This window comes from Tachyglossus aculeatus, chromosome 3 (assembly GCF_015852505.1).
Source record: "Tachyglossus aculeatus isolate mTacAcu1 chromosome 3, mTacAcu1.pri, whole genome shotgun sequence".
Taxonomy (NCBI): Eukaryota; Metazoa; Chordata; class Mammalia; order Monotremata; family Tachyglossidae; genus Tachyglossus; species Tachyglossus aculeatus.
The window spans coordinates 16069502-16097062 of record NC_052068.1 but is presented as its reverse complement, the minus strand read 5'-3'; the positions used below and the strand labels follow the sequence as shown (position 1 = coordinate 16097062).

At 43.2% G+C, this 27561-nt stretch overlaps 1 protein-coding gene across 1 annotated transcript in view; it reads left to right on the top strand.

Moving 5' to 3' along the window:
• WDFY4 (WDFY family member 4) overlaps positions 1–27561 on the top strand; it is a 442717-nt gene that overhangs the window by 234358 nt on the left and 180798 nt on the right. The window contains exons 43-45 of the mRNA XM_038744298.1: positions 8908–9056; positions 16087–16207; positions 18074–18159. Of these exons, the coding sequence (XP_038600226.1) occupies positions 8908–9056; positions 16087–16207; positions 18074–18159 (356 nt within the window). The remainder of the gene's footprint in view (positions 1–8907; positions 9057–16086; positions 16208–18073; positions 18160–27561) is intronic.

Sequence of the window (27561 nt, the reverse complement as noted above, 5' to 3'; positions counted from 1 at the left end):
GAGTTGGGATTCAAACCCATGACCTCTGACTCCAAAGCCTGTGCACTTTCCACTGTGCCACGCTGCAGTCATGCGAAGCCCGCTAGTGGACAACAGGCAGGATTCATTATTTCTGTGTGTTTTTGTTGTTGTTATTGTTGTTTTGTTTTGTTTTGTTTTTCTGCTGTCAAGCAAGGCAGCCTTAAATGGATATATTAGGTTTACCTGCTTGGGAAAAGTCAACACTGTTATGAATTAAAAAAAAAAATCCAAGTGTTATAGAGCAAATGTTCGCACCACCAATTTCTGTAACAAAGGGGGCACTTTCAAGTATTATGTAATAAATAGTCTTTATTAGTTTGTGAAGCAGTGTGGCTTAGTGGAAAGAGCTCAGTCTTGGGAGTCAGAAGTCATGGGTTCTAATCCTGACTCTGCCACTTGTCAGCTGTGTGACTTTGGGCAAGTCACCCAAACTTCTCTGTGCCTCAGTTCCCTCATCTGTAAAATGGGGATTGAGGCTGTGAGCCCTATGTGGGACAACCTGCTTACCTTGTATCCTCCCTCCCCCAGTGCTTAGAACAGTACTTGGCACATAATAAGCACTTAACTCCTAATCCTCTTCGACCTCTCAGCTACCTTCGACACTGTGAACCATCCCCTTCTCCTCAATAAGCTATCCAACCTTGGCTTCACAGACTCTGTCCTCTCCTGGTTCTCCTCATCTCCCCGGCCAGTCATTCTCAGTCTCTTTTGCGGGCTCCTCCTCCCCCCCCAATCCCCTTACTGTAGGGGTTCCTCAAGGGTCAGTTCTTGGTCCCCTTTTGTTCTCTATCTACACTCACTCCCTTGGTGACCTCAATCGCTCCCACAGCTTCAACTATCATCTGTACGCTGATGACACCCACATCTACATCTCTGCCCCTGCTCTCTCTCCCTCCCTTCAGGATCGTGTCTCCTCCTGCCTTCACGACATCTCCATCTGGATGTCTGCCCGCCATCTAAAAGCCCTACTGAGAGCCCTTCAAAGCCCTACTGAGAGCTCACCTCCTCCAAGAGGACTTCCCACACTGAGCCTCCTCCTTTCTCTCCCCCTCCCCATCCCCCCGCCTTACCACCTTCCCCTCCCCACAGCACCTGTATATATGTATAAATGTTTGTATGGATTTATTACTCTATTTATTTATTTTATTTGTACATATTTATTCTATTTATTTCATTTCGTTATTATGTTTTTTTTTGTTCTCTGTCTCCCCCTTCTAGAGTGTGAGCCTGCTGTTAGGTAGGGACCGTCTCTATATGTTGCCAACTTGTACTTCCCAAGCACTTAGTACAGTGCTCTGCACACAGTAAGCGCTCAATAAATATGAATGATTGATTGATTGATTGTACTAAGTGGTGGGGAGAGTGCCATAGGGCAGTAAACGGACACATTCTGGTTGGGAAGACAGATACTAAGATAAATTGCAGGTAGAGGGAAGCAACAGAGTTGAAAGGTATGCAAATAAGAGTAGTTTTGTAGTTTTTACTGATTGGCTGAGGTCATATCACAAAGGGTTTTTTTTTTAATGGCATTTATTAAACGCTTACTATGTGCAAAGTATTGTTCTAAGTGCTGGGGAGATTATAAGCTGATCAGGTAGTCCTACGAGGGGCTCACAGTCTTCATCCCCATTTTACAGATGAGGTAACTGAGGCACAGAGAAGTTAAGTGACTTACCCAAGTCACACAGCTGACAGTTGGTGGAGCTGGGATTTGAACCCATGACCTCTGACTCCAAAGCCCAGGATCTTTCCACTGGGCCACACTGCTTCTCCAAGTGATCTTTTGCCCAAGTGATCACATTCATTTGGTTCTAGTAGTAATAGCAGTAGGCATAATAGTTTTACTTATTACATATGCCCTGTATAATGATAATAATAAAAAAATTCACTGCTGAGAATTAGAACGTGTCTTTCCCTCTCAAGGGGCTCACACTAAGAATAAAGTTGGGAGAAGGGGCTGACAATTGACACATAAGGAAAAATGAAAACAATAAGAACACCAAAACAACAATAATGAATAGGACAGGAAGAAATAGAAACAGAAGCGGAATGGTGATATGCCAATCCCATCAGCTGTAGTTTCTCATTATCGCCAAATCCGGTCAGCTGCACATAATATATACAGATATATCTATACATGAATGCATTAATGCAAAACCTATGTATAAATAAATAGGTGTATGAATCTGCACTCCCAAACCTCAGATTGATGTATGTGAATGAATAAGAGTATTAGCTTATGTGATTTACTAAGGAATTTTATCTCTGGATAGTGCTACCAATGTCAGTAATAAATGCAAATGACACACATCAGCCAGGGAGGAAGGTGGACAAAAACTTAGAAAGGAAGAAAACAAAATAACTACTTATATAACTCAAGAATAGGGCCATCTGGTCCGCAATTGTCTGAAGGCCTTCAAATGAACTGCTGAATTAGCTAGTTTTACATGGGTGATATTTTATTCAATTCTACTCTATTCTAAGCCCCCAGGTATTTCTTACATAGCCTTAAGCAGCTTGGGCTCAGATTTTAGGTTTAATTCATGGTGCCTGAAGTCCTCAAATGCCTGTTTGCTTTTAAGTAACTGGATGTGAAATCATTTCATTCATTCATTCAATCATATTTCATTCATCCACTCAATTGTATTTATTTAACGCTTACTATGTGCAGAGCACTGTACTAAGCGCTTGGAAAGTACAATTTGGCAACAAATAGAGACAATCCCCAGCCAACAATGGGCTCACAGTTTAGAAGGGGGGGCAGAAAATCATGCTAACGCCAAGAAAAAGACATTGCCTCTTATTTCCCCATAGTCCAGATTGGTTTAACACTGTTTTGATGCTGCTTGTTTGAATGCTTTGAACAAATCTAATGTTATGAAGAATTCTCCTGGTTAGAATAGACAACACTTTCAAACAGATAACTTCTACGTATCAGAGGTGAATTGCTCTCCCAGTATAGGCTTTAAATTCTGTTTCTGCCTTCTTTTCTCCACAAGCCTATGTTGTATGTGCTCAGGAGAGAAACATACTATCTCTAGAGATTCCACATTTTGGAAGGTTTTTTTGATTCCCTTAGATTTTGAAATTTATAGTTTTAACCTTCCAATTTCTCTATTTTCCATCCCCACCTGCAGTTTGCCAAGGAGATCTGTGCTGTTTTTTTTTTTCCTCTCTTATTTTTCACGGTGCATGCAGACCTTGTGCTTGAGAATGGCAGCAACTCTAATTTGTTTCCTCTGTTTCTGCAGGTTAGCCTTGAGCAATACCTGAGAAAGTAATTATTCCATTATTGTATGTCACCTTTGCATCATTGATTAATGATTTCCGGAACCAGCGAGCTCATTTCATCACAGTACGTTTGGCTCTGACATAAGGGAAGGTTTATTTAATATAGGTTAATCGAGGGATTGTGTCGGCAACCGGGTCCCTCATTATGACAGCACTTTACCACAACCCTTGGCCATTCTCAGGTAGCCAAAGGCAAGCTGATGCTCCAGCCACCTTATTTTCAAGGGAGGGTACCCCAACAGGAAAATGTCAGCTCCAGGCATGGAGGCATTCATTTATTCATTCAATCGTATTTATTGAGCGCTTACTGTGTGCAGAGCACTGCACTAAGTGCTTGGGTAGTACAAGTCGGCAACATATAGAGACGGTCCCTACCCAACAACGGGTTCACCATCTAGAAGGGGAGAGACAGACAACAAAACAAAACATGTGGACAGGTGTCAAGTCATCAGAACAAATAGAATTAAAGCTAAATGCACATCATTAACAAAATAAATAGAATAGTAAATATGTACAAGTAAAATAGAGTAATAAATCTGTGTAAACATATATACAGGTTCTGTGGGGAGGGGAAGGAGGTAGGGCAGAGTTGGGGGATGGGGAGGAGGAGAGGAAAAAGGAGGCTCAGTCTGGTAAAGCTTCTTAGAGGAGGTTAGCTCTCAGTAGGGCTTTGAAGGGAAGAAGAGAGCTAGCTTGGCAAATATGTGGAGGGAGGGCATTCCGGACCAAGGGGAGGACGTGGGCCGGGGTTTAATGGCGGGACAGGCAAGAACTAGTGAGGAGGTTAGCGACAGAGGAGCAGAGGGTGTGGTCTGGGCTGGAGAAGGAGAGAAGGGAGGTGAGGTAGGAGGGGGTGAGGTGATGGAGAGCCTTGAAGCCGAGAGTGAGAAGTGCACTTGGCTTCTCTGGCAAAATTAAGCTTCTCTGTTTCTCTTTGGAAAGGAATGTCTTGTACTAAAATCCTTTCAAAAGGGGGGAAGACATACGTAGATATACTGAATTGTAGCTGTCCCTGGTTCCCTTACCTCCTGGATCTTGAAATTCATCAGAAGAAGTCACACCAAGGTTCTCCTCCCCTCTTTTCCCCAGTGGTTCCACCAGACTGAAAGCTGAATATCTTCTGGGAGGTGGGCACATTCTTTCTTAGAACTGCATGGAAATTCATCGGCTTAGGTCAGTGGATAGCTGTGAGAAGATGACCCTCTCTCATCACCGAGCCAGGCAGCGGCCTTGACTCTGGCCTTGAGCCGAATTTATCTCCTGGGGTGCCTTGATTTGTAAATGGAAATTGGGCAGAAAAGAAAGAAGAAAATGGTGTCCTCTTCCCTGAAATCAGCCAAGAAAATGCTTAGGCCCTAAAGAAGGTACAATCATGAGAGAAAAGGGCTAAAGTCAACCAGACTGTGTTCTGAAGGAATTGGAATGCACACCTGCTCTCCTTTCTGTCGCATTTTTGTCTGGTGGTTATGAAAACCAGGGCCTAGGAGGGTTATTGAATATGGTCGCTGCAGGAAACAGAAGCATCTGTCTACTCCATCTCTCTTAGTCTAGTAATATGGAAAGCATTAGAAGGAGGTGAGAACCACTAGGAGAACAAAGAAGGCACATTTGGCACACATAGATCAGGCCGGTATTTATTTTGCAGGTGGGAGATCATTTTTTTAAACCCAGAGATTTTTGAAAATGATTACCAGGTTGATTTAAGATTTTGAGCCCCATGGTGGACAGTGATTGTGTCCAACCCTATTTGCTTGTATTCACCCCAAAAATTAGTGCAGTGCCTGGCACATAGTCAGCACTTAACAAATACCACAATTGTTATTATTAGGGCATTTTTGTTTTTTTTGTTTTTAAGAAGGTGTCATGACAGAATTCATTTTCTACTTAGACTGTAAGCCACATGTTGGACAGAGAATATGTTCAACATGATTATCTTCTATATAACCCAGCCCTTAGTACAGTGCTTGGCACATAGTAATTTCTCAACAAATGCTAATACTACTCCTACTAATCATCCTACTTCATTTAATCATATTTATTGAGCGCTTATTGAATTCAGAGCACTGTACTAAGTGCTTGGAAAGTACAATTCAGCAACAAATAGAGACAATCCCTGCCCAGCAATGGGCTCACAGTCTACACAAGACTTCTACTATTATTACTACTGCTACTTTTAATAATGAAGTAGCAGAAAATTGATGGTGAAGATGGAATAAAGAGGGGTGTAAATTTTCTTCTCCATCTTCAATTCTTGCTCTCCCATGGGAATCCACCCTTTGATTGGGTTTCCAGAAAACAGATACTGGGAGAGGTGTGGGGGTTGGAGGATGGAAGTAGAAGGATGCTCTTTCAGTCTCTTCTATCGGGAATGGTGAATTGTTCATTCCCTATCTTAAAATATTTAGCTTCTAAATAAAAAAAAATGTACCTGTAGAGAGGTTAGTCCACCTTTTAAAGAAATCAATAGGATGATAGCAAGGAGTAGGTCTTAATCATGAATATCCCAGGAAGAGATCCAGCCTCCAAGTGTATGGGTTTCTGTTCCAGAATTTTTAAATGCCTTGTCTTTTTTAAAGGATCAATCTTGAAGCTATTAAACCAGCTCCTCACAGACATTTTTTTTTTCTTGTGGTCTAGTTTACCCTTGTTGTTACTTAAGTCTCTCAAAAGAAAAGCGCTTAGTGTCAGGTCATGCTGCTGTCAAAGATCGTATTACAGACTCCAAAGTTCTTTGAAAACCCTCACTGAAATGTATGTCCAGATGTACATTAATTGGCATTCAGGTTTGCACAGCTCAACCAAATATCAGTTACTGTTTCCTAATTTGGTAGTCCAGTTTGCATTCCAGAAAATTTCCCTGGTCAGTTTTTCACAATACACAGACACACACACAGACACACACACAAAGAGTCATGCTCTATTGAGATGGAAATGGAAAAGATGCTTCAAATGGGTCTCTGTGGTTTGAAGAGGAATTGGCAACAAAGTGCTGTACTTTGACAGAGTGGGTTGGAGTGTTGTATAGTGTGCGTAAAGTAGTCTGAGACTGCAGAAGACTAGACTCTTGAATGTGTTGTTACTTTAGATAAAGTAGTTTTGGCCACCAACGTGCCCTGAAGGGTATAAAGGATTTTTGTGGTTGGCATATAATTGAGAAAAAGAAATTCATCATACCATTTCTTTCCAGCTTCAGCACTACCTCTTACTAATCCCACATGCCCAGATTTAGAGCAACTTTTTATTTAACTTGGGGAATATATTTTTTTTTTCCTGAAGTCTCAGCTGCTTTGAAACCTGGGCCTGTTCTGGCATTTGCCTGCCTCAAGCAGGGAAAACATTTGCAATTCCTTCCCAGGGTGGTCACCCCAATGTACTTATCACTGTGTGTGCTGCATATTGTGGGTCACAGGGAATATTCTGCAGTACAAGGATGTTTCCCCATAACTGAGGAGCCCCTCTACTTGCTTCCTCAGAGTTGACCACCTCCCTTGCGGACTTGAAGCAAGCAGGCTGTTTCTGCAGCCGCCTTCCCATGAATCCGTATGAGAACAGTTCCTATTTTGTCTAAAAGGAGAGGGTAAGGCAGATTTTCCCTGGGTCACAAAGTGATTCAGATGGAAAACTATGGAAAAAAGGGAAGCCTTAATGAGGTTTAGAACAGTGCTTTGCACATAGTAAGCACTTGATAAATACCATTATTATTATTAGGTTATTCCCTTTCAGTCAATCAATCCATCCATCCATCCATCGCAGTCATTGAGAGTTTATGGTGTACAGAGCATTCATTCATTCAATCGCATTTATTGAGCACTTACTGTCTGCAAAGCACTGTACTAAGCGCTTGAGAGAGTACACTATAAAAACGAACAGACACTTCCCGTCCACAGTGAGCTCAAGTCTAGAGGGAGCTCACAAAGCACTGTACTAAGCACTTTGGAGAGTGTAATATAACAGAATTGTTAGGCACTTTCCATGCCCACAAGGAGCTTACAGTCTAGAAGGGGAGGGACGTTAACACAAATTGATAAAGTACAGATACGTATGTAAGTGCTGTGGAGCTGAGGGTGGGGTCAATAAGGGGTGGAAATCCAACTACGAGCCAATCCCTCTGCTCTTCTGGGTAGCTCACACTCCAACAATTTTCAACCAATTTTAGCCAGCCTGCTCTGCTAGGATGCTGGCCTTCCAACCACACCAGTTTCTCCTTTCCAGTAGAACTGGAAATTCATTCAATCTTATTTGCTGTGTGCAGAGCACTGCACTAAACATTTGGGAGAGTACAATTTAATAATAAACGGACACATTCCCAGCCCAAATTAAACAGCACAGTCACCAAGGATTAGGGAGCCAGTTCACCCAAGCACCAGCATGGCTTAGCGGATAGAGCACAGGCCTGGGTGTCAAAAGGACCTGGGTTTTAATCCCTGCTCTGCTGCTTATCTGCTGTGTGATGTTGGGCAAATCACTTCACTTCTCTGTGCCTCAGTTGCCTCATCTGTAAAATGGGGATTAAGACTGTGAGCCCCATGTGAGACAGACACTGTGTTAAATCCAATTTTCTTGTTACCCACCCCAACACTTAGTACGTGGTACATAATGTCTGGTACACAATGAGCGCTTACATAATACCACCTCTGCCCTGGCCTTTGTGGCCACTGTCCGGGTGAGGGAAACAGCCGGGAAGTCCTGGGAATTGGGTTACTGCAGTTTTCACCCAGTTGAAGCTTCTCAAGGGCAGGGAGTTTCTCTTCAATCAATCTTCCATCAGTGGTATCTCTTCAGTGCTTACTGTGTTCAGAGCACTGTACTAAGCACTTGGAAGAGTACAATATAACAGAGTTGGTAGACACCTTCCCTGCCCACAATGACCTTACAGTCTCTCCTACTTTTAGTTGATGCAGCCAAGAGCCTTAATACACACCAATGAAAGAGGTTTATCTACAGGTTTAATAGGGGCATCCATTTTCAAGCTTCCCACTCAGAACAGAAAAATTCACTTAACCACATTGCCTAAACATCTATGAATCCCTCTATCTTCATGCATTCAAAATGTGAGGTCTCCCATTGACAGAAAAATGGGATTAGCAGATAAAAAAAAAAAACCCTTGCTTGCAATTTGCAGTGCATTGAGGTCAATCAGTTAATCCATGCTATTTATTGAGCACTTAAAAGCAGTGTATTGAGCTCTTGGGAAAGTAGAATACAGTAACATTGGGAAACACGGTCACTATTACAAAGAGCTTCAAGTTTACAACTATGTCCACCTCTTCCCTGACTGCACCGTTTGGTCATCAGGAGTGAAACAAGAAGGGATGAAAGAGTGACAGCAGAATTGCACAAAACACCAGCAGACCACAGACCACCTTCCTGAGGATGCTTGGTCTTGAAATATGTGGTCTGCACATAGTAAGCGCTCAATAAATACAATTGATTGATTGATTGAAATCTCAGGACGGGAGGTCTGTCTATCTCTCTCAATGGGAGATTCCATCATCTCTTTCTAACATGAGTGAGCAATCAGCAGACGCACAGTTCTGGGATTGGTTCAGTGTCTTCATGGACCTGAGCTCACAATTTGTTTTTTCCTTCATCTAGGTGTGGCAAAAATATTCCGTGGTGATTGTCCAAGGACATATTGTGTCAGAAGGGGTGTTACTTTTCGGCCAGCGGCATTTCTACATCTGTGAAAACTTTACCTTATCCCCTCTTGGAGATGTCTACTGCACCAAGCACTGCCTATCAAAGTAAGTTTTTTTTGTTGTTTGTTCTTTGTTTCATTCATTCATCCAATAGTATTTATTGAGCACCTACTGTGTGCTGAGCACTGTACTAAGTGCTTGAAAAGTACAATTTGGCAACGAATAGAGACAATCCCTACCCAACAACAGGCTCACAGTCTAGAAGGGGGGAGGCAGACAACGAAACAAAACCAGTAGACAGGCAGTTGGTCATTTTGTTTTTGTCCCAGTGACTCTTGTCTCAACTTTTCATCATGGTCAGCCTTCAGCTTTCTCTTCATTAAGGCATACCTCAATCAATCAGTGGCTTTTATTGAACCCTTAGTGGTTGCAAAACAAAAACTGTACTAAGCTCTTGAAAGAGTTCAGTATAGTAGAGTTGGTGGACACATTCCCTGCCCGTAAGAACAATTTGTATAGGAGTCTTGGACAAATCAATCAATCCATGAAGGCCAATGATTCCAGTGGCTAGGACTCTCAGCTGCTATCAGTGCTCCCAGTATTCCCAGCACTTAATACAGTGCCTGGCACATAGTTAAGCACTTAACAAATACCATCATTATTATTATTCGCTCACTCCAGAAAGTGGAGTGAGGACTGCCTGAGCCTCCCTCTGACTTGGACTGGTGCAGAATAGTAATAATAATAATAATAATAATAAAATAGTAATTGTGGTATTTGCTAAGTGCTTACTCTTTGAGCAGGGCTGTACTAAGATCTTGGTAGATACAAGGTAATCAGGTTCTACGGGGGCTCATGTAGGGGAGAGAAAAAGTATTGAATCCCCGTTTTGCAGATGAGGCAACTGAGGCCCAGGGAGGTTGAGTGACCTGCCCAAGATCACACAACAGGTATGTGGCAGAGCCGGGATTAGAGCCAAGGTCCTCTGACTCTCGGGCCCATGCTGTTTCCTCTAGGCTATGCTGCTTGCAATCATGCTGGGGCATTTGAGATCCCTAATCCCTACTTTTTTCCCATAGCAAGTTTCTCTGAACTGTAAGATCCTTATGGGCAGGGATCGTGTTTACCAACTCTGTTGTATTGTATCCTCCCAAGCACTTTGTACAGTGCTCTGCACACAGCAAGTGCTCAATAAATACCATTAAATGATTCCCCACGTGTCTCCCGTGTGATCTTGGGCAAGTCACATAGCTTTTCTCTGACTCGGTTACCTCATCAGTCAGCCGCATTTATTGAGTCCGTACTGTGTGCAGGCCCCTATACTAAGTGCTTGGCAGAGTACAACACAGCACTATAATAGATGCATTCCCTTCCCTCAGTGAACTTACAGTCTAGAAGGGGAGACAGACATTAATGTAAACAAATAATTCATACATATATATGTAATTGTGTGAGGCTAGGGCCTAGGGTGGTGAATAAAAAGGAGCGAGTCAGGGCAATACAGAAGGGAGTGGGAAAAGAGAAAATGATGGCTTAGTCAGGAAAGGCCTCTCAGAAGAGACGTGCCTTCAATAAGGCTTTGAAGGTGGGGAGTGTAATTATCCATCAAATATGAAAAGGGAGGGTGTTCCAGGTTGGAAACATATTATTTTTGTGCATTGAAATGGTCTAACGTTCCTCCTTTGCTGCAAGAACAAGTGTAAGGAGCATTTAGATTTTATAGGGCGCTATAGAGAGCTCAACTAAGCATATTCTTCTGAATAACATCAAGTCCAAATGTGGTTGTCAGAACTGCTCACAGCCTGCGATCCTTGATCTAGGCTGTCTCCCTCTGGAATTCTGCAATTACTGAGGCCAATAAAGCCAACATCTTACCTACAACAGCCTAGCACATTAAGGATTGAAACTGTCAAAAAGGGAAAATCTCTCTTCCTTTAATAGGCTATAAATGCCTTTCCCTTTCAACTAATCTCCGTCTTTTTTTCATGTGGATTGGACCATTCATTCACAAAGCCTTTTGCTTTGCTGATTGATAAATGTCCGAAACATTTCACCAAGGCAAAAGGAGCCCTGATTAATACTTGGCACGCTTGCCCTACTTATTGCTCATGTTTTATTGAGACTGATCAATATTGGAAATGGTTTTGTAGACTTGGCTTTTTGGATATCTAATGGAAGCTCTCCTCTCTGGTCGGAGATAAGGCAGTGGAAAGTGATGACGCCAATAATTTCACTTTTACTCCTGGTTTAATGCAGTTATCGCTAGACTCTGTATTGCCAATTAAATTCATCTTTGGAATCAAAGAAGGATCAGGTCACTGCACCTGGATTTTAAATAACAGTCAAACTGCCAAGTCTTAGTAGTTCAGTTCATCTCCAAATACAAAGGAAAGTCCTATGGAGGACAGTAATATTTTGTTCTGTAGAATTAAGAAGCATATCAAGAACAAACTATTACTGTGGAAAAGATTATAAAATTTTGTCAGTCTCACCCTTAACTAAAGGGAGCTGGTATTACCTAGCACAGGAAGCAATGTGGCATAGTGAATAGAGCACAAACCTGTAAGGCAGAAGAAGGTCATGGGTTCTAATCCTGGCTCCACCACTTGTCTGCTGTGTGACCTAGGACAAGTCACTTTACTTCTCTGGGCCTCAGTTACCTCTTCTGTAAAATGGGGATTGAGACTGTGAGCCCCAGATGGGCAGAGCCTATGTCCATCCGGATTTGCTTATATCCACCCCAGCATTTAGTACAGTCCCTTGGCACATAATAATAATAAGAAGAAGAATAATGGCATTTATTAAGTGCTTACTATGTGCAAAGCACTGTTCTAAGCACTGGGGAGGTTACAAGGACATCAGGTTGTCTCACAGGGGGCTCACAGTCTTAATCCCCATTTTACAGATGAGGGAACTGAGGCCCAGAGAAGTTAAGTGACTTGCCCAAAGTCACACAGCTGACAATTGGCAGAGCTGGGATTCGAAACCATGACCCCTGACTCCAAAGCCCGTGCTCTTTCCACTGAGCCACGCTGCTTCTCTAGTAAGCACTTAATAAATGCCATAACGATTGTTATTATTACCTTATCATAGAGAGATGGCAATTATTCACTTTTGTTTTCTGAACCGTTCTATGAGAATCACATAGCTGAGGTATTCTCCTACCTGGTCAGATCATATAATTTAAAATTTCTTGTTCCGTTCTTTCAGTTGGAACATGTGAGGAAGGTTTGAGCAATATATGAACACAGGGAAGATTGACAGGCTTCCCCAAAGCCACAGAATAAAAAGGAGTTAGAGGCAATGTTAGGAATTTGAAAAGATACATTGCTAAAGCAAGGATAAAATCCCAAACCAAATTTGAGGAACTTCTGCCACTATAATGTGACAGTTCCACTAATCTCTTCCTGAATAAGTGAAGGAACACCTTTAGGAAGTTTGGCATGGCCTTCTAAATCTGGCAACCTATATCCCAGGAGGGCATAGCAGTAAGTCTGACGATATCCGGATAATTGCAGACTTCATGCAGGCCAAGAAGTAAATGCTTAAAGAGTTTATTTTAATCCACGTAAATCCATACACTCTCAGCCGTGGCAATGCCGATCATAAATTTCCAGTATTCCCAGTTGACCTATGTCACGGGGGTTGTCTTCTTGAAGAAATCCATGTGAAGGAAAATTTGCATTCTCATACCCAATTGATGACACCATGTGAAGACACAAGACGCTTATTTTCAAAACCATGTCACCATGTCAAAACCATGTATCTAGCCTGGTGTGTGTTGCTGGAATGAGGTTCCTGAATTCTGGCATGGCAGTCTATCTAAAACCCATAGTGAAAACACATACTCTGGCCAAATAATAATAATAATAATGGTATTTATTAAGCACTCACTATGTGCAAAGCACTGTTCTAAGCGCTGGGGAGGTTACAGGGTGATCAGGTTGTCCCATGGAGGGCTCACAGTCTTAATCCCCATTTTACAGATGAGGTAACTGAGGCCCAGAGAAGTGAAGTGGCTTGCCCAAAGTCACACAGCTGACAATCGGCAGAGCCGGGATTTGAGCCAGGATTGAAGGGTAAAAAAATCGCTCCCATTCTGTAAAATCGGAGTACAATTTCTTATTCTCCATTTCTCTTAGACAGATTTCTCTGTGGGACAGGGATTGTGTCCAATCTGTTCATCTTGGATCTTCCCCAGACCTTGGTGCAAAGCAGCACGGCTCAGTGGCAAGAGCCAGGGCTTGGGAGTCTGAGGTCATGAGTTCTAATCCTGCCTCCGCCACTTGCCTGCTGTGTGACTTTGAGCAAATCAATTCACTTCTCTGGGCTTCAGTTCCCTCATCTGTAAAATGGGGATGAAGAATGTGAGCCCCACGTGGGACAGCCTGATCACCTTGTATCTCCCCTAGAGCTTAGAACAGTCCTTGGTACATAGTAAGCGCTTAATAAATACCATTATTATTACTGTTATTATTATCATTATTAGTAAGATTGATGCAAATTGTGAAGCACCGTGTTCCACAAACAGAGAAAGAATAAACAAGCAAGTAGCAAAATAATGGTTGAAGAAACACATTTATGTTATTTTTTATTTGGGGTGTGTGTGTGTTATGGTTTTGTTAAGCACTTACCTTGTGCCAGGAACTGTGCTAAATACTGGGATAGATACAAGTTAATCAGGTTGGATACAGTCCCTGTCTTACATAGGGAGGGTGGGGAGGGTATTAGATTAGTAGATACTAATAGTAGATATTATGGCTATCCCCAAGGAGCTTACTTTCTAGCCAGGAAGACAGACATTGAAGTACACAGCAAATAGAAAAAACCAAATGAGTTAAAGATTCATTCATTCATTCAATCAATCATATTTACTAAGTGCTTACTGTGTGCAAAGCACAGTACTAAACACTTAGGAGAGTACGATATAACAGCAAACAGACACATTCCTGGACACAACAAGCTCACAGTCTAGAGAAGCAGCATGGCTCAGTGGAAAGAGCACGGGTTTTGGAGTCAGAGGTCATGGGTTCAAATCCCACCTCCTCCACTTCTCAGCTGTGTGACTTTGGGCAAATCACTTAACTTCTCTGTGCCTCAGTCACCTCATCTGTAAAATGGAAATTAAGACTGTGAGCCCCACGTGGGACAACCTGATCACCTTGTAACTTCCCCAGCGCTTAGAATAGTGCTTTGCACATAGTATGCACTTAATAAATAATAATAATAATGATAATAATAATGGCATTTTAATTAAGCACTTACTATGTGCAATGGACTGTTCTAAGCGCTGGTTACAAGGTGATCAGGTTGTCCCACGGGGGGCTCACAGTCTTAATCCCCATTTTACAGATGAGGGAACTGAGGCCCAGAGAAGTTAAGTGATTTGCCCAAAGTCACACAGCTAAGTCGCAGAACTGAGACTTGAACCCATGACCTCTGACTCCAAAGCCCGTGCTCTTTTCCACTGAGCCATGCTGCTTCTCAATAAATTCCATTATCATTATTATTATTATAAAGAGAAAGATATGTATGAAGAACTATGGCTGGGAAGGGAAGGTGAGTACTCAAGTGCTTAGGTGATGCAGAAATAGGAAAGGGAAAATAGAATGGGGTGGTCAGAGATTAATCATAGAAGTCCTCCTGGAGGAGAGGAAATTTCAGAAAGGATTAAAGGTGGGGTGAGCAGTCATCAGCCAAATGTGAAGTGGGGATGAGTTCTATGCATAAGGGAGGGAAGGAGATGGTAGTTGGCAGGCAGGAGACAAGAACAAGGGAGGAGACTGAACTCCTTGTCTTCCCTCCCAAACCCTGCCCTCTCCCTGACTTTCCCATCACTGTAGACGACACTACCATCCTTCCCGTCTCACAAGCCCACAACCGTGGTGTCATCCTCGACTCTGCTCTCTCGTTCATCCCTCACATCCAAGCCGTGACCAAAACCTGCCGGTCTCAGCTCCGCAACATTGCCAAGATCCGCCCTTTCCTCTCCATCCAAACTGCTACCCTGATCGTTCAAGCTCTCATCCTATCCCATCTGGATTACTGTATCAGCCTCCTCTCTGATCTCCCATCCTCGTGTCTCTCCCCACTTCAATCCATACTTCACGCCGCTGCCCGGATTGTCTTTGTCCAGAAACGCTCTGGGCATGTTACTCCCCTCCTCAAAAATCTCCAGTGGCTACCAATCAACCTACACATCAGGCAAAAACTCCTCACCCTCAGCTTCAAGGCTGTCCATCACCTCGCCCCCTCCTACCTCACTTCCCTTTTGTACTTCTCCAGCCCAGCCCACACCCTCTGTTCCTCCGCCACTAATCTCCTCACCGTACCTCATTCTCGCCTATCCCACCGTCGACCCCCAGCCCACGTCACCCCCCTGGCCTAGAATGCCCTCCCTCCGCACATCTGCTGAGCTAGCTCTCTTCCTCCCTTCAAGGCCCTACTGAGAGCTCACCTCCTCCAGGAAGACTTCCCAGACTGAGCCCCCTCCTTCCTCTCCCCCTCCCTCCCTCTACCCCTCCGCCTTGCCTCCTTCCCTTCCCCACAGCACCTGTATATATGTATATAAGTTTGTACATATTTATTATTCTATTCATTTATTTATTTTACTTGTACATATTTATTCTATTTATTTTATTCTGTTAATATGTTTTGTTTTGTTCTCTATCTCCCCCTTCTAGACTGTGAGCCCACTGTTGGGTAGGGACCGTCGCTGTGAGCCCCGTGTGGGAAATGTGACTAACCTGATTAACTCTGCATCTACCCCGGCACTTAGAACATTGCCTGCCACATAGTAAATGTTTAACAAAGACCATAAAAAAATAAAGGTCATTACCATTTTGTGGATTAGAGAATTTCCAGAACTTGATGAAAGCAAAATTCAGGAGAAGGTGAGACAAAAATAAACAAATAATCAAAAAATATGTTTGCAAAACTCAGAAGTTTGTAGTAAAAATCTATTGAAAACAAAAATGAAGGGTCCCAGGTATGTCGAGTCTATTTCTTAGCATACCACATATTGGATTGAAGCTATGAAAAATATTCCTTCCCTCAGGCCTTCCATCCCATAGACTCATTTTCTTGTCTTTCACAGTCTCCATTCAGAACCCATTTATATTTCCTTTTCTTTCAGTATCAGCGATTCATTTATTTTCAACATGTGCAGCAAGGATTGGTCTTCCGAGAGTCATAGATGCCAACGCCATGAATACAGGGACATGAAAGCACTGCATCGGATGCGATTCCTTCTACAGGTGTGCAAATGCTTTGAAAACCAACCATATACAAAACACCAAGATAGGATAAAGTGACCTATTTCCGCAGGCACGAATACGGAAAAGTCCATGATTGACACAACACTCCTGAAACACTTTTGATCCGGTGCCTCCCTAGCAAAAATGTCTGCTTTCCTCACCTTCCACAATCTCTTCCTTCACCCATTCCCTTCTAGTCAGACAGGTGCCCTCACTGGAGCTGCATCAAGAAGCTCAGGGTTGTTGTCTTCACCCAGACAGGCTGCATTCGTCAGACTCCAATTTTTCTGGAGAATAGATAGATAGGAGATAGAAGGGGAGCGAATGGGTCTATTGTTATCATGTACTCTCCCGAGTGCTTAAATACAGAGCTCTGTGCAGAGGAAGTGCTCAAAAAATACGATTGAATGAATGAAGAGGCAGGGGAAAATCCTGCTGTATCTCGGGGCCTAAATGAGCCCTGTTCCTTCCCTTCAGCCATTTTAGCTCTTGAAATGGAACAGACTCTCCAAATCCTGTTTCCAGTGGAATTTCTTACAGAGCTGGTGAGCGGGAAAGAAGGATGATTACCCAGCCAGAGTCACAGATGAGGATGTCTAAGCAGCTGGGCTGAGAGGCAGATCAGCTCCCTGGCTTCTGCAATGTCGTGTTCAACCCATCTGCCAAAGCATCTTTCAGATATGCACTGGAGATGGACTGGATGATGTTGATTATTCAGTCCATCATTTCTGCAGCCGTTGCTCCTCCTGTGCCTAATAAGAGACCACATATTAGAGCCACATTTAGTAGAGGCCACGTCCTCCACAAAGGATCATCTTACTCCGAGTCTGAAGTGAGCTAATCTGGTTCCAAGGAAGGGTTCAGGTGGCTCTCATTTCAGGAAAAGAAGGTTGGGTTTTTGTAGGTGGTAGGCATAGAAGTAGTGCTAATTGTAGTAGTAAATCAGTCACTCCTATTTACTGAGCGCTTACCGTGTGCAGAGCACTTGGGAGAGTACAACACAAGAATATAACAGACAATTCCCTGCCCACTGTGAACTTAAGGTCTAGAGTGGTAGTAGAATTTATTAAGCTCCCACTTAAAATAATAGCATTTGATAAGTGCTTATGACATAGCAAGAACTTGTCTAAAACCGGGACAGTTATTATAATGTATTATAACAATATAATAATATAATATAATTAATAATACAATATAATATATATTATATTATATTATATTATATTATATTGTAGTAATAATAATAGTAATATATTATAATACATTCAGATCAGGCCAGGCACAGTCCCTGTCTGACATGAGGTTCACAATCTAAATGAATTCCATTGTTCAGCTGAGAAAACTGAGGCATAGTGAAGTTTAGTTACTCGGCCAAGGTCTCACACAGCAGTGGGTGGCATTGGGTAAAATGGTTGTGGTTTTATGCCCTTTTTTATATAGAGAGGAGTGAGGGGAATCAATATGGGATTTGGAATCCAAATCTTTAAAATTATTGGCATTGTTATGATTAGACTGGGGTTAATTCTCCCATATTTTGCAGGATACCAATCAGTCATATATTGAGTGCTTCCTGTGTGTAAAGCCCTGTACTGAGCACTTGAGAGTGCAACATAACAGTATAACAGACATAGTTCCTGCCCATAACAAGCTTTTAGTCTAGAGGATGAATGCTGAGCTCTGGGACAACAGCCAGGGAGTGTGTGGTCAGACACTGTGGCCCTCCTTTCCTCTTTGTGTAAGTTCACACAACCCCTGATGCTGCGTTTCTGTGCCTATCAAAATATGAGGAGGTCAAACTCTGAACTTCAGTTCCCAAATCTTTCATTTCCTAGCCAGCTCTTCACTAAAATCCATTTATTCCCACAGGAGATGGCCCTGGAAATTTTCTTTCAGAATGGATTTTCCAAGTTCCTCGTCTTCCACAACGGCGATCGGAGTAAAGCCTTTAAGAGGTATTGTGTGACCATTTGGGCCTGGGCTTTGAAGAAAAGGAAAAGAATATGAGTCGGCCATAATAGATCCAATGTAGAAGATAAATGAGGATGATAGGGTCTATACCATTAGTAATATTGTCAATCAATCGATGGTATTTATTGAGTGCTTACTGTGTGTAGAGAGCTGTGCGTCACATTCAGGACAATATAAGTCTTCTAGACTGTGAGCCCACTGATAAGTAGGGACCGTCTCTATATGTTGCCAACTTGTAATAATAATAATAATAATAATAATGATGGCATTTGTTAAGCGCTTACTATGTGCAAAGCACTGTTCTAAGCACTGGGTGGGGGATGCAAGGTGATCAGGTTGTCCCATGTGGGGCTCACAGTCTTAATCCCCATTTTACAGACGAGGTAACTGAAGCACAGAGAAGTTAACTGACTTGCCCAAGGTCACACAGCAGACACATGGAGGAGCTGGGATACTTCCCAAGCGCTTAGTACAGTGCTCTGCACACAGTAAGCGCTCAATAAATATGATTGAATGAATACAATAGAAGAAGCATGTCTTGATCTAGGTATGACCAGATATGTCGAGTCTCAAGGGCTCGGGCTTGGGAGGCAGAGATTGTGGGTTCTAATCCTGGCTCTGCCACTTATCTGCTGTGTGACTTTGGGCAAGTCACTTAAATTACCCATGCCTCAGTTACCTCATCTGTAAAATGGGGATTAGGACTGTAAGCCCCACGTGGTACAACCTGATTGCCTTGTATCTACACCGGTGCTTAGAACGGTTCTTGGCACTTAGTAAGTGCTCAACAAATGCCATCATTATTACTATTATTATTATCATTGGAATTCCAGTCCCACACTGATTAATGTGTTTGTTGAGAATTGGAGATGTGCTCTCTCCTCCTCCCCATCCCCCCCGCCTTACCTCCTTCCCCTCCCCACAGCACCTGTATATATGTATATGTTTGTAACGTATTTATTACTTTATTTATTTATTTATTTTATTTGTACATATTTATTCTATTTATTTGATTTTGTTAATTTGTTTTGTTCTCTGTCTCCCCCTCCTAGACTGTGAGCCCGCTGTTGGGTAGGGACCGTCTCTATATGTTGCCAACTTGTACTTCCCAAGTGCTTAGTACAGTGCTCTGCACACAGTAAGTGCTCAATAAATACGATTGAATGAATGAATGAATGTGCATAGAATTGACCCACAAAGAAGCTTAAGGAGTTGTAAAATCAGATCCACTGGAAAAGGATAAAGGAACTGAGAATATTTATTTTGGAGAATTGAAAGTCTCTGACCTTAGACATCACTGCTTTTCAATACTACTACTACTACTACTACTACTACTACTACTACTACTACTACTAATAATAATAATAATAATAATAATGAGAAGTAGCATGACCTAGTGGAAAGACTACAGATCTGAGAGCCAGAGATCACGGGTTCTAATCCTGGCTCTGCCATTGACCTGCTATGTGACCTTGGGCAAGTCACTTAATTTCTCTCTGCCTCATTTCCCTCATCTGCAAAATGGGGATTTAATACCTGTCTCCCTACTACTTATAATGCAAGTCCCACGTGGGGCCTGATTCTTTTATATCTATCTCAGCCCTTAATACAGTGCTTGACAAGCAGTAAACACTTAAATATTATTGCTAGTCTCTCGAAGGTAGGCTCAATGTGGACAGGAGATGTGACTGTTATATCATCTCATTATATTCTCCCAAGCGCTTGTGCAGTGCTCTGCACACAATAAGTGCTCAAAAAATACCATTGACTTTTATTTTATTTTATTTTATTTTGTTAATATGTTTTGTTTTGTTTTGTTGTCTTTCTCCCCCTTCTAGACTGTGAGCCCGCTGTTGGGTAGGGACCATCTCTATATGTTGCCAAATTGCACTTCCCAAGTGCTTAGTACAGTGCTCTGCACACAGTAAGTGGTCAATAAATATGATTGAATGAATGAATTAATTAATTAATACTGCTGATTCACTACATAATATCCCCCCATTCCTATCCCCACACGAGAGGCAGTGTGGGCGAATGGAAAGAGCAGAGGAGTAGGCCTCGATTCTAATCCGAGGTCAGCCACTGATCTGCCGCATGGTCACTTACTCTCTGAGCCTCAGTTTCCCTGCCTGTAAAATGGAACTAAAATAGTTGTTCTCCCCACTGGTTTGACTGTGAGCCCTGTGTGGAACAGGAACTGTGTCCTATCCGATGATCTTTTGCCAACCCAACATTTAGCACAGTCCTTTTTCTCATAGGAAAAGCTGAAAAAGAAGCAGCGTGGCTTAGTGGAAAGAGCCCGGGCTTGGGAGTAAAAGTTGGCAATGAGAGTAGTAATAATAATTGTGGTATTTGGTAATCACTGCATTAAGCAATTGGGTTCATGTGATACAGTGAGACCAGATACACTCTCTCTCTCAAATGGGGCGCATGGTCTAAGTGAGGGGATGAGTACAGGAATTTTCTCCCCATTTCATAGATGAGGAAACTGAGGAACAAAGACTCAATTCTTCCAATCACTCCTATTTATTGAGTGCTTACTATGTGCAGAACACTGTTCTTGGGAGAGCACAAACAACAGAATTAGCAGACACATTTCCTGCCCACAGTGAGCTCACAATCTTAAATGATTTGCCCAAGATCACCTAGCTAGCAAGTGGCAGAGCTGGGATTATTCGCTCATTCTTTCGGTCGTATTTATTAAGTGCTTACTGTGTGCAGAGCACTGTACTTAAGGAACAATAAACAGACACATTAGAGAAGCAGCGCGGCTTAGTGGAAAGAGCCCAGGCTTGGGAGTCTGAGGTCATGAGTTCTAATCCTAGCTCTGCCACTTGTCAGCTGTGTGACTTTGGGCAAGTCACTTCATTTCTCTGGGCCTCAGTTACCTCATCTGTAAAATGGGGATTAAGAGTGCGATTCCCCACTTGGGACAACCTGATTACCTTGTACCTACCCCAGTGCTTAGAACAGTGCTTGGCACATAGTAAACGTTTCACAAATGCTATCATTATTACATTCCCTGCCCACAATGAGCTTTTAGTCTAGAAGCAGGGAAACAGCAATATAAATAAATAAAATAACAGATATATACATAAGTGCTGTGGGGCTGAGAGGGGGCACGAGCTAAAGGAAATCAAGTCAGGGTGACACATTCGTTCATTCGTTCAATCATATTTATTGAGTGCTTACAGTGTGCAGAACACTGTATTAAGCGCTTGGGAAATAAAAGTTGGCAACATATAGAGACGGTCTCTACCCAACAGTGGGCTCATAGTCTAGAAGGGGGAGACAGACAACAAAACAAAACATATTAACAAAATAAAATAAATAGAATAAATATGTACAAATAAAATTAATAAATAGAGTAATACATTCATTCATTCAATCGTATTTATTGAGCACTTTCTGTTTGCAGAGCACTGTACTAAGCGCTTGGGAAGTACAAGTTGGCAACATATAGAGATGGTCCCTACCCAACAGCGGGCTCACAGTCCAGAAGGTGGAGACAGACAACAAAACATATTAACAAAATAAAATAAATAGAATAAATATGTACAAATGAAATAAATAGAGTAAGAAATTCATTCATTCATTCAATCGTATTTATTGAGTGCTTACTGTGTGCAGAGCACTGTACTAAGCGCTTGGGAAGTACAAGTTGGCAACATATAGAGACGGTCATCCCTACCCAACAGCGGGCTCACAGTCTAGAAGGGGGAAACAGAGAACAAAACAAAATATATTAACAAAATAAAATAAATAGAATAAATATGTACAAATAAAACAGAGTAATAAATTCATTCATTCATTCATTCATTCATTCAATCGTATTTATTGAGCACTTTCTGTGTGCACAGCACCGTACTAAGCGCTTGGGAAGTACAAGTTGGCAACATATAGAGATGGTCCCTACCCAACAGTGGGCTCACAGTCTAGAAGGGGGAGAGAGAACAAAACAGAACATATTAACAAAATAAAATAAATAGAATAAATATGTACAAATAAAATAAATCAATAAATAGCGTAATAAATACGTACAAACATAGATACATATATACAGGTGCTGTGGGGAGGGGAAGGAGGTAAGGCGGGGGGGATGGGGAGGGAGATGAGGACGGGGAATAGATCCGTACAAACATATATACATATATACAGGTGCTGTGGGGAGGGGAAGGAGGTAACGTGGTGGGGGGGTGGGGGGGAGGAGGGGGAGAGGAAGGAGGGGGCTCAGTCTGGGAAGGCCTCCTGGAGGAGGTGAGCTCTCAGTAGGGCTTTAGGACACAGAAGGGAGTGGAAGAAGAGGAAAGGTGGGGCATAGTCTAGGAAGGCCTCTTGAAAGAGATGTGCCTCCCATAGGGCTTTGAAGTTGGGGGGAGAGTCATTGACTTTCAGATTTGAGGAGGGAGGGAGTTCCAATCCAGAGGCAGGACCTGGGCGAGGGGTTAGCGAAGAGATTGGCGAGATGGAAGCACAGTGAGAAGGTTAGCACCAGAGGAGCCAAATGTGTGGGTTGGATTGTAGAAGAAGAGAAGCCAGGTGAGGTAGGAGGGGGCAAGGTGGTGGAGTGCTTTAAAGCCAATGGTGCAGATGCGGATGTGGATGGGCAACCACTGGAATTTTTTGAAGAGCATGGTGACGTGTCCCGAATGTTTCTGTAGAAAAACGACCTGGGCAACAGACCTAAGTACAGACTGGAGTAGAAAGAGACAGGAAACTGGGAGGTCAGCAAGGAGGCTGATGCAGTTATCCAGGTGGGATAGGATGAGTGATTTTATTTAGGTGGTAGCAGTTTGGCTGGAGAGGATTGGGAAGATTTTAGTGATATAATGAAGATGGGATCAACAGAATTTAGTGATGGATTGAATATGTGGGTTGAATGATTGAGAGGAGTCAAGGATAGCACCAAGGTTATGGGCTTCTGAGTCAGGGGAGGATGGGGTTTGGGTAAGAAGATAAGGAGCTCTGTTTTGGACTTTTCAAACTTGAAGTGATGGGAGGACATACAAGAAGAAATGTCTTGAAGGCAGGAGGAGATGCAAGACTGGAGAGGGGGAGAGAGATCAGGGGAGGATATGTCGATTTGGGTGTCATCCGCATAGAGATGGTAATGGAAGCCATGGGAGTGAATGAGTTCTCCAAGGGAGTGGGTGTAGATGGAGAATGGAAGGGGACCCAGAACTGAACCTTGAGGGGACCCCCACAGTGAGGGGGTTGGAGGCAGAGGAGAAACCCATGAAGGAAACTGAGAATGAACAGCCAGAGAGGTCAGGGGAGAACCAGGAGAGGACTGAGTCAGTGAAGTCAAAGTTGGATAACGTTTCCAGGAGAAGGGGTGGTCCATCGTGTTGAAGGCAGCCAAGAGGTTGAGGAGGATTCGGATGGAGTAGAGGCTGTTGGATTTGGCTTCACTGAAAGAACTCATTGATGACTTTTGAGAGGGCGGTTTCTGTGGAGTGAATGGAATCCAGATTGGAGGGGTTTCAGGAGAAAATTGGAGTAGAGGAACTTGAGGCCGCTTGTGTACACAACTTATTCAAGAAGTTTGGAGAGGAATGGTAGGAAGGAGATGAGACGATAACTGAAGGAAGCTGCGGGATCAAGGGAGGGCTTTTTCAGGATAGGGGAGACATGGGCTCGTCTGATAGCAGTGGGGAAGAAGCCATTGGAGAGCAAACACTTGAAAATTGCTGTTAGGGAGGGAAGAAGTGGGTGGAAGGCAAAAGCTTTGATAAGGTGCAAAGGAATGGGTTTGGATGCTCAGGTGAAGGGGGTGGCTTTTTAGAGGAGGCAGGAGATCTCCTCTAGAGACACTGCTGGGAAGGATGGGGATATAGATGAGGGGCCCGGAAGGGGGAGGGAATGAGGAGGGGCAGGATGGACATTAGTAAGCTCACACCTGATGCTGTCGATTTTAATAAAGTAGGTGACCAGCTCACTCAGGGCAAGGGATGGAAAAAGTGCGGGGACAGGGGGTCTGAGGAGGGAAGTAAATGTCTGGAACAACCAGTAAACGGGTGATGGGCATGGTTGTCAATAAGGGTGGAGAGAGGAGAGGGCAGAATTAAAGCATGCAAGGATAAACTGGGATTAGAACCCAGGTCTGACTACCATTTTCCATATTCACTAATTGTAGAAAGTGAGGGCATGGATTTAAACTGACCCAAATTAGACATATGGCAGACATTAGACTTGAGCAAGACTTTCCTGACAATGCCAGCCAGTCATTTTGTTGGCTGAAGGGAATGACTTAGTTGACTATCCACTAATTATAATTATGGTACTTGTTAAGTGCTTACTATGTGCTGAGCACTGTTCCAAGTCCTGGGGTAGATACAGGTTAATCAGGTTGGACACAGTCTCTGTCCCACATGGGGCTCACATTCTTAATCTAAATCTTCTTCTTGATGAGCAGCAGTGTGGCTTAGTGGAATGAGCCTGGGCTTGGGAGTCCAGGTCATGGGTTCTAATCGCGGATCCTCCACTTGTCAACTGTGTGACTGGGCAAGTCCCTTAACTTCTCTGTGCCTCAGTTACCTCATCTGTAAAATGGGGATAAAGACTGTGAGCACCATATGGGACAATTTGATTACACTGTATCTACTCCAGCACTTAGAACAGTGCTTGCTTGGCACATAGCATTTAGCAAATACCATCAGTATTATTATTATCATTATTATTAATCCCCATTTTTCAGATGAGGGAACTGAGGTCCAGAGAGATAAAGGGACTTGCCCAAGGTCACAAAGCAGACAAATGGCAGAGCTGGGATTAGGGCTCTCAGGCCTGGGCTCTATCCACTAAACCATGCTGCTTCTCTAGACTGTAAGCTCTAGACTGGGTGTAGAATGTACCTACCAACTCTGTTATAATGTGCTCCCCCAAGCACTTAGTACAGCACTCTGCACCCAGTAAGTGCTCAATAAATATGATTAATTGATGGATCGATTAAGCAAGATTTTTTTCTCCAAACGAGGATGGATTTCTATGGAACCCTGAGCAGGTAAAAACACCCGGTTCTTGCTGAAATGGGCTGCCTCAACATAAAATTTATGTAACATATTTGTAACATTTAATGATAACAACAATTCCTCAGTGGAAAAGAGCCCGGGTTTTGGAGTCAGAGGTCGTGGGTTCAAATCCCTGCTCCTCCGTCAGCTGTGTGACTTTGGGCAAGTCACTTAACTTCTCTGTGCCTCAGTTACCTCATCTGTAAAATGGGGATAATAATGATAATAATAATAATAATAATAACAATAATAATGGCATTTATTAAGTGCTTACTATGTACAAAGCACTGTTCTAAGCACTGGGGAGGTGACAAGGCGATCAGATTGTCCCCCGGGGGGCTCACAGTTTTAATCCCCATTTTACACATGAGGGAACTGAGGCCTAGAGAAGTGAAGTGACTTCCCAAAGTCACCCAGCTGACAGTTGGCGGAGCCAGGATTTGAACCCATGACCTCTGACTCCAAACCCCGAGCTCATTCCACTGAGCCACGTGAGCCCCCCGTGGGACAACATGATCACCTTATACCTCCAGCACTTAGAACAGTGCTTTACACACAGTAAGCGCTTAACAAATGCCATTATTATTATTATTATTATTTTAATTTGTCATTTGTCCCAGGGGTTAAGCCCAGGGAACTCCTTTCTCCTCTGCTTGGCCTGCTTCAAGACCATCTTGAGTGAAAACAGGCGGGTGGGACTAGTTAATTTATGATTTTCTGACTCCATTTCCTTGCCAACTAACCACCAAATGTCATTAGCTTTTAGTTCCAGAAGGACTTCTAAGTGAAGACTGGCTTTCAAATCCCAGATGCTTACTTTAAATGTTTCAATTAATTCTTTCATTTGAAATGAATGTGCAGAACAGACATGATTTTCCACTTCTTTCCCCAAAGAAATTTTGGAGTTATTTTATAGGGTTATTTAAGCAGGACTGAACTTTTCCTAAGTCAATAAGGGATTATTGTCCCAGATCACAGGCTGTAAGAGTACTTGCCCAGCTTACATCGTCATCATCATCAATCGTATTTATTGAGCGCTTACTGTGTGCAGAGCACTGTACTAAGTGCTTGGGAAGTACAAATTGGCAACATAGAGGGACACTATAACAACAAAGAGGGACACTATATACAAAATGTATATAAGTGTCACAGGCATGGTGGTGTGAGTACATTTGTGTTCAGTTGCTCACAAGTCACTGGGAACTTAAGTAGGGGAGGTGTCTGTTTCCAGACATCAGACTAGAAAGGGACTCCCGGGAATAGGGTTTTGTGCAGTATTGTGGCATCATAGCATAGTGGGTCGAGCATGGGCTTGGAAGCCAGAAAGTCCCGGGTTCTAATTCCAGCTCCATCACTTGTCTGCTGTGTGGCCTTGGACAACTGACTCAGCATGGCTCATCATCATCATCAATCGTATTTATTGAGCACTTACTATGTGCAGAGCACTGTACTAAGCGCTTGGGAAGTACAAATTGGCAACACATAGAGACAGTCCCTACCCAACAGTGGGCTCACAGTCTAAAAGGGGGAGACAGAGAACAAAACCAAACATACTAACAAAATAAAATAAATAGAATAGATATGTACAAATAAAATAAATAAATAAATAAATAAATAGAGTAAAAAAATATGTATAAACATATATACATATATACAGGTGCTGTGGGGAAGGGAAGGAGGTAAGATGGGGGGGATGGAGGGGGGACGAGGGGGAGAGGAAGGAAGGGGCTCAGTCTGGGAAGGCCTCCTGGAGGAGGTGAGCTCTCAGTAGGGCCTTGAAGGGAGGAAGAGAGCGAGCTTGGCAGATGAGCAGAGAGAGGGCATTCCAGGCCCGGGGGATGACGTGGGCCGGGGGTCGATGGCGGGACAGGTGAGAGCGAGGTACGGTGAGGAGATCAGCGGTGGAGGAGCGGAGGGTGCGGACTGGGCTGTAGAAGGAGAGAAGGGAGGTGAGGTAGGAGGGGGCGAGGGGATGGACAGCCTTGAAGCCCAGGGTGAGGAGTTTCTGCCTGATGCTCAGATTGACTGGTAGCCACTGGAGATTTTTGAGGAGGGGAGTGATATGCCCAGAGCGTTTCTGGACAAAGATAATCTGGGCAGCAGCATGAAGTATGGATTGAAGTGGAGAGAGACATGAGGATGGGAGATCAGAGAGAAGGCTGATGCAGTAGTCCAGACGAGATAGGATGAGAGCTTGAACGAGCAGGGTAGCGGTTGGGATGGAGAGGAAAGGGCTGATCTTGGCAATGTTGTGGAGCTGAGACCGGCAGGTTTTGGTCACGGCTTGGATGTGAGGGGTGAATGAGAGAGCGGAGTCGTGGATGACACCAAGGTTGCGGGCTTGTGAGACGGGAAGGATGGTAGTGCCGTCAACAG